General features: G+C 40.8%; 1 protein-coding gene across 1 annotated transcript; it reads right to left on the bottom strand.

Annotated features, from left to right (window-relative positions):
• Positions 1 to 2,717: 2,717 nt before the first annotated feature.
• On the bottom strand, positions 2,718 to 3,933 carry LOC110106527 (mitogen-activated protein kinase kinase 9-like). Its single transcript, XM_020836459.2, has one exon. It carries the CDS (start codon positions 3,885 to 3,887, stop codon positions 2,871 to 2,873), a length of 1,017 nt encoding a protein of 338 aa, XP_020692118.1. The 5' UTR covers positions 3,888 to 3,933; the 3' UTR covers positions 2,718 to 2,870.
• Positions 3,934 to 5,650: the final 1,717 nt, after the last annotated feature.

The following is a 5,650-nucleotide window of genomic DNA, read 5'->3' as shown; positions in this document are numbered from 1 at the left end:
GGGGGGGGGGCTTTGGACACGGGGTCTAGCCCATTTTGAATGAATCCACCAGTGTTTGCAGTTGATTACAAATGAGGCCCATCTTTTGGGGGAAGGTTGTCGCTCGACATAACAAATATACATCAAATATAGTGCATTACATTGTGGGATTTGGAAGAATCAGTGTTGACATATTCATTTGGTCGGCAAAACTATAGTCGACAAGCAATGTAGATTGTAAGGGATATAGTTGGATGACAATGGTCGAAAGGGCCGCAGTTGGGTGACGGAGGTCAGAAATGCTGTAGTCGAGCGACGATGATCGGAAACACCGTAGTTGGGGGCAACGATAGTCGGAAAGGCCATAACCTAATGACGGTTGTCAAAAGAACCATAGTTGACGGACAACGGATGTCATAAAGACTGTAGTTGGGCTACAGTAGTTGGAAAGATCGTAATTAGTGCATGATGGAGGCCATAAAAATAGTAGTTGGAGGGAAACAAAGGTCAGAAAGATTATAGTTGAGTGACGATGGACTGAAGGACCATAATCCATGAACGATGGTGGTTGGAAAGATCATAGTGAGCAATGGTGGTCGGAAGGATCATAGTTGGCGGACGACAGAGGTCAAAAAGACTATAGTTGGAAGGGCCGGTGTTCTGCAACAATCGGTGGTCGAGCGTAATTCCGACAACGGTAGGTGGTCGGGTGGAAGTCCCATGAGAGCCAGACAACAATCGATGGTCGGGCGGTGGTTGAAGAGGATGATATTGAATTTAATTTCGAACAGAACAACCGTCTTTAGGCTATCTTGATGAGAAGAGCGATCTCATATTTCTCTTTCTTTCCTCTCTTCTTTCTCTTCCTTTCCCCCCTCTCTTCCTCCTTGCTTTGATCCCTTTTCATATGAAGAATGAGGGGCTATTTATGATTTTTTAGGATTGACATGGTCAATAAATAGGGAGAAGATCAAGGACAAGTTCGGAATATTTTCAATAGATGTTTGATATCAACTTCCTTGATAATAAATCGTTTATCGAGTATTTGGTTATCTTGATGATGTCAAAATTCAGCTATCTTTGGATCATTGGATTCATCTAGTCAAGCCACTAGATTCGATTATAGGCATGCCACATTTGGTGATCATTCAATCATCCAATTTATGATTTCAACTTTCTAAATACGCTTCGGGTTCTTGATTTGGACCCATTTGGACTAGGATTGACTCAATTTTAATGTTGTTGGGTTAGTCTTTTTGAGACATTCAATTCAACTATAAATTTGTTGAAATCAGAGTTCGGATGGTCCCGAATTTTATTTCAGCGATTCCCAACTCAAATTTGTCTCAAAATTCTTGCCCCATCAAGATAAATTATTTATGATATATCAACTAGTACTAGCCATTAAAATATTGTGACTAGATTACGAAGAGCAAGTCATTAGGTACACCATAATCACGACCGTTAAATTTTAATGGATTATTTTAAAATTAGAAAAGAGAATACCCCTCGACAGGTATCTCTTTCAGGAAAAGAAGTGTAGGATAGGCCTGAATCAACAAGGGAGAAAAAGATAACAGAAAAAATAATAATAATAATATATCAAAATATTTTAAATATAAATTATATAAAAAAATCTTAAAAATTAAAAAACAAATATGATAAATGTATTTACATTTAAATTTATTTATGTTCCATATTAGAAAATTGTGTTAATAGAACATAAGTTTTATGTTTTAGCTTAAAAAATATAAAAAATATATGTTGGTAGAACAATTTACATTTAAAATTATTTATTTCCTTTTTCACTTTTGAAAAAAGATGAGATTATTTATAATTGAAAATAATAATTGGAGTTTTCTTTTAGGAATTATAGAAATCTAATATTTATTAGCGGACAATTAAAACCCACCAAAAGAGTTAAGCATTGACAAAATTCTGGGGATTATGATGGTAATTGCTGGTGATGGTTATCTGTTGTGATAGACAGAAAAATATAAGAAATTTTTTTGGTTCCCTCAGCTCTTGAACATCTTATTGTATGCAAAATGAAGTTATATTTTTATGCTTTTGAGATAGGAAGTGGAAGTCATTTGATTTAAAAAATAAAATTTAGAACTTCGAAATGTAATTTAATTATTTGATTTGAGCTCAATTGAAATCAGAGAAGATCAATTATAGTGCTAATAATTTCATCTCATCGAGATGTTCGTTTCGATTATAAGCTGAAATTAGAGTTCGGATTATATTGAATTTAATTTCGAAAATTTCTGGTTCAAATATATAGATACGTCATTGCAAACAAATTCTTTGTTATCTAATATTTTTATTTTAAGTCAGAAAATTAATATCAAATATTAGTTTATTTTAACCATATAAATTGTGCTTAAAATAACAATATTCACTACACAAATAAAATCCTAAAAATAGTCCTCGCATATTAATGTGTTGTAAGACACTACAAAAAATACATTTTATATGCATATTTACTTTGGGAATATAACATTATTACACTTAAAAATTAAAATAGTAATTTTTATAAATAAAATCCATTAAATAAATTTATTTGATAAAATAAATATTTATTAAAAAAAAAATAAAACCCAAAAGCTTTACATTGCATCAACTTTCCCGACAGCAAATTGTTATTTACATTGATGGCGAGTGGAACTAATGAGAAAATTATAAAAAAAATAATAATAATTCCCCCCAAAAAATCCCAATAGCTGCACTGAATATTCACTAGCAATAATGTATCTTCAATTGAATAGGTTCGAAAAAAAAAAGGAAAGAAAAAACAATAGAAAAGGAAGCGGGCAATGAAATGTCGCCGGAGTTGAATGTACAGAGAGAAAAAAAACCAGATAACCGGGAACCACTTCACTCCAGACTCAAAATTCTACCGGCGGCGGCGAAGAAGATATGAGGTCGCAGAAAGCCCGATCGGACTCCGACTGGTCCCGACCGGCCACGAATGGGTGAGCAAGAAGCTGCTCAACTGACCAGCGCTTACTCGATTCCTTCTGTAGACATCGTGATATGAAGTCCCGGAAGTCGCCGGAGACTGTCTCCGGCATCTTCGGCGGCTCGCCGAAGCAGATCGCACACATGAGCGTTGCCCAATCAGGGCGTTGGCCGGGAGGAAGCAGAGGAAAGTGGCCGAGGTGGAGCTCGAGCACGGTGAGCCCCAGGCTCCATACGTCGGCAGCATAGGCGTCGTAGTTTCCACCATAGGAATCCGGATCGAACCTCTCCGGGCTCATATAGGCAGAGGTGCCAACATATGAGAGACAGGGGTCGAGGGATCGGCGAATGATCTTGCTAACCCCGAAGTCGGCGATCTTGATCTCCCCGGCGGCGTTGACGAGGAGGTTCCCAGGCTTGATATCGCGGTGGACGATATGGTGAGAATGGAGGTACGAGAGACCAAGGAGCACCTGGCGGGAGATAGCGGCCAGCGCTGCTTCTGGAAAAGGGCGTCGGCTGCGAGCAGCAAGAATAGATTCGAGCGATCCAGCGTCCATGTACTCAAGGAGGAGGGCGATGTCGCCGGAAGGAGTGGAGAAAACGTCATGGCAGCAGACGACGGTGGGGGAATCTGTGAATCGAAGGATGTCGACCTCGCGGGAAACCTGGCGGTGGCGGATGGAATCACCGACCGAGAGTGACTTGAGAGCATAGAGGACGCCAGTGAGGCGGTGGCGTACCTGGTAGACAGTGCCACCATTTCCATGGCCGAGGATCTTAATCTTGTCTAAATCGGATAGGCGGAGATCGGTAAGGAAGGCCGGCGGGAGAGGAGCTAAGGTTAAGTGCGGGCAGCAGTCAGCGGCGGTGGTACAGTTAGTGATAGGCAGCTCGAGGGTTAGGGTTTTGTTTGGGAGTCTTCGCTCTCGGATTACTGCCATTACTTTTTGTTCTGTGTGATTTGGAATGATTTGTGGGTAGATGGGAAGCTTATTTATAAGTTCATCCAAGTAGGGTATCGGAGTAGAAGATTCAAAGGATGTGGTCACCAAAGGTGAGATTTGTATACCATGTTTTATTCCATCCCGGATGGATGTAAAGGGAGGAAAAATCAGGAAGGTAAGGCTAATAGATTCCTGAATGCAGGAGACGGTCGGGATGACGCCAGCCGGGCGGCAGACGATAAGGGAAGCAAGGAAGAAGGAAGGTGTGGTGAGTTTTCGATTAAATTTAATTCTCATGTCAGCGTACATTATATATATATATTAACATAATTAATTAAGAGTTTATTCTTAGGTTGTAAGTTAAGCAGTATAGTGCTACTGCTCAGCAGTATATATATATATACTATTAAAAATTTAATATTATGTTAAATTTTTTAAAAAAATTTAAGTGTGGTTTAATTTCAAATAATTACTTATTGTGCTAAATTTAAATATACTTAAAATTAATTTTATATAAATTATTATGATTCCCCTGCTCAATATGTTTGTTGCGTCCAGGAGTATTCGCGGCGGTAGAGAAATATAAAGTTTATTGTCTTAGCGTTGTACGAAAATCCGGCACGCAATCAAAAAAGAGAGAGAGTCTAGCATTTATGAGACACCAAGATTTTTACTTGGAAAACCCCTGAAAAGAGGGAAAAACCACGGGGCCTAGCCCAGTTTGAACAAATCCACTAGTATTTGCAGTCGATTACAAATGAGGCCCTTCCTTGGGAGAAGGCCTTCGCTTGATGTACATCTTATAGAGTACATTACATGATGTAAATACAAAGAGTCACTATTGATATGTTCGTTTGGTCGGCAGGGCCATAATCAGCAGGAGACCTGGGGTCTGGACGACCGTTGTCTGGTGATGTAGGTTGGAAGGACCGTAGTAGACGATGGAGGTCAGAAGGACCGTAATCGGTGGGCACAAAGGTCATAAAGACCGTTATCTTACGAAGGAGGTCAGAAAGACTATAGTCTGCAGGCGACGTAAGTCAGGAGGACCGTAGTCGGCGGGCGACAGAGATCAGAAATACTGTAGTCGATGTGTAACGTAAGTTAGGAGAACTATAGTCGGCGGGCGATAGAGGTCGGAAAGACTGTAGTCGGTGGGCGACTTAAGTCGGAAGGGCCGTAGTCGACAGGCGACATAAGTCAAGAGGACCGTAGTCGGCTGGCGACAGAGGTCAGAAGGACAGTTGCCTTGCGACGGAGGCTGGAAGGACTGGGTCTGACGATGAAGGTCAGAAGAACGGCGTTAGGTAGAAGTCCAACAATGGAAATAAATCCATCTTCGGATATATGTCCAGCGAAAGTCCGATAACCGGTAGAAGTCTGGCGTCGGGTAGAAACTTTGCGAAGAGTGAAGGTCCGACGTCGGGTAGAAGTCTGACGTCTGTTGGTGGCCGAGGAGAATTCCGACATCACTTGGGCACAAGTTTCAGCGTGAGGAAGGAACTCTCTCGTTAATTGGGAAGAATTTCAGCATTCCGTGGAACTTGGGCAGAATTCTGGCGTCCCGTGGAAGTCGGGCAGAATTCCGGCGTGTTCGGGCAGCGGAAAGAACTCCGACGGTGGTTGAGGAGGAGATGATTCTCCTTTCCCCTTCTCTTCCTCTTCTCTTCCTCTTCCTCTCTCTCTTGCTGAGCCTCTCTTCTTGTGAGGAATGAGGGCTCTATTTATAGTTTTTCTAGAGTGACATGGCTTGTAAATAG

The sequence above is a fragment of the Dendrobium catenatum genome, unplaced genomic scaffold (assembly GCF_001605985.2).
Source record: "Dendrobium catenatum unplaced genomic scaffold, ASM160598v2 fragScaff_scaffold_1284, whole genome shotgun sequence".
NCBI classification, from domain to species: domain Eukaryota; kingdom Viridiplantae; phylum Streptophyta; class Magnoliopsida; order Asparagales; family Orchidaceae; genus Dendrobium; species Dendrobium catenatum.
Note: the sequence above shows the minus strand (reverse complement) of the source record. Positions and strands in the feature narration are given on the sequence as shown.

Coding starts and splice junctions, on each gene's coding strand:
- LOC110106527 (XM_020836459.2), bottom strand. CDS start 3,887: ATGGCAGTAATCCGAGAGCGAAGACTCCCAAACAAAACCCTAACCCTC.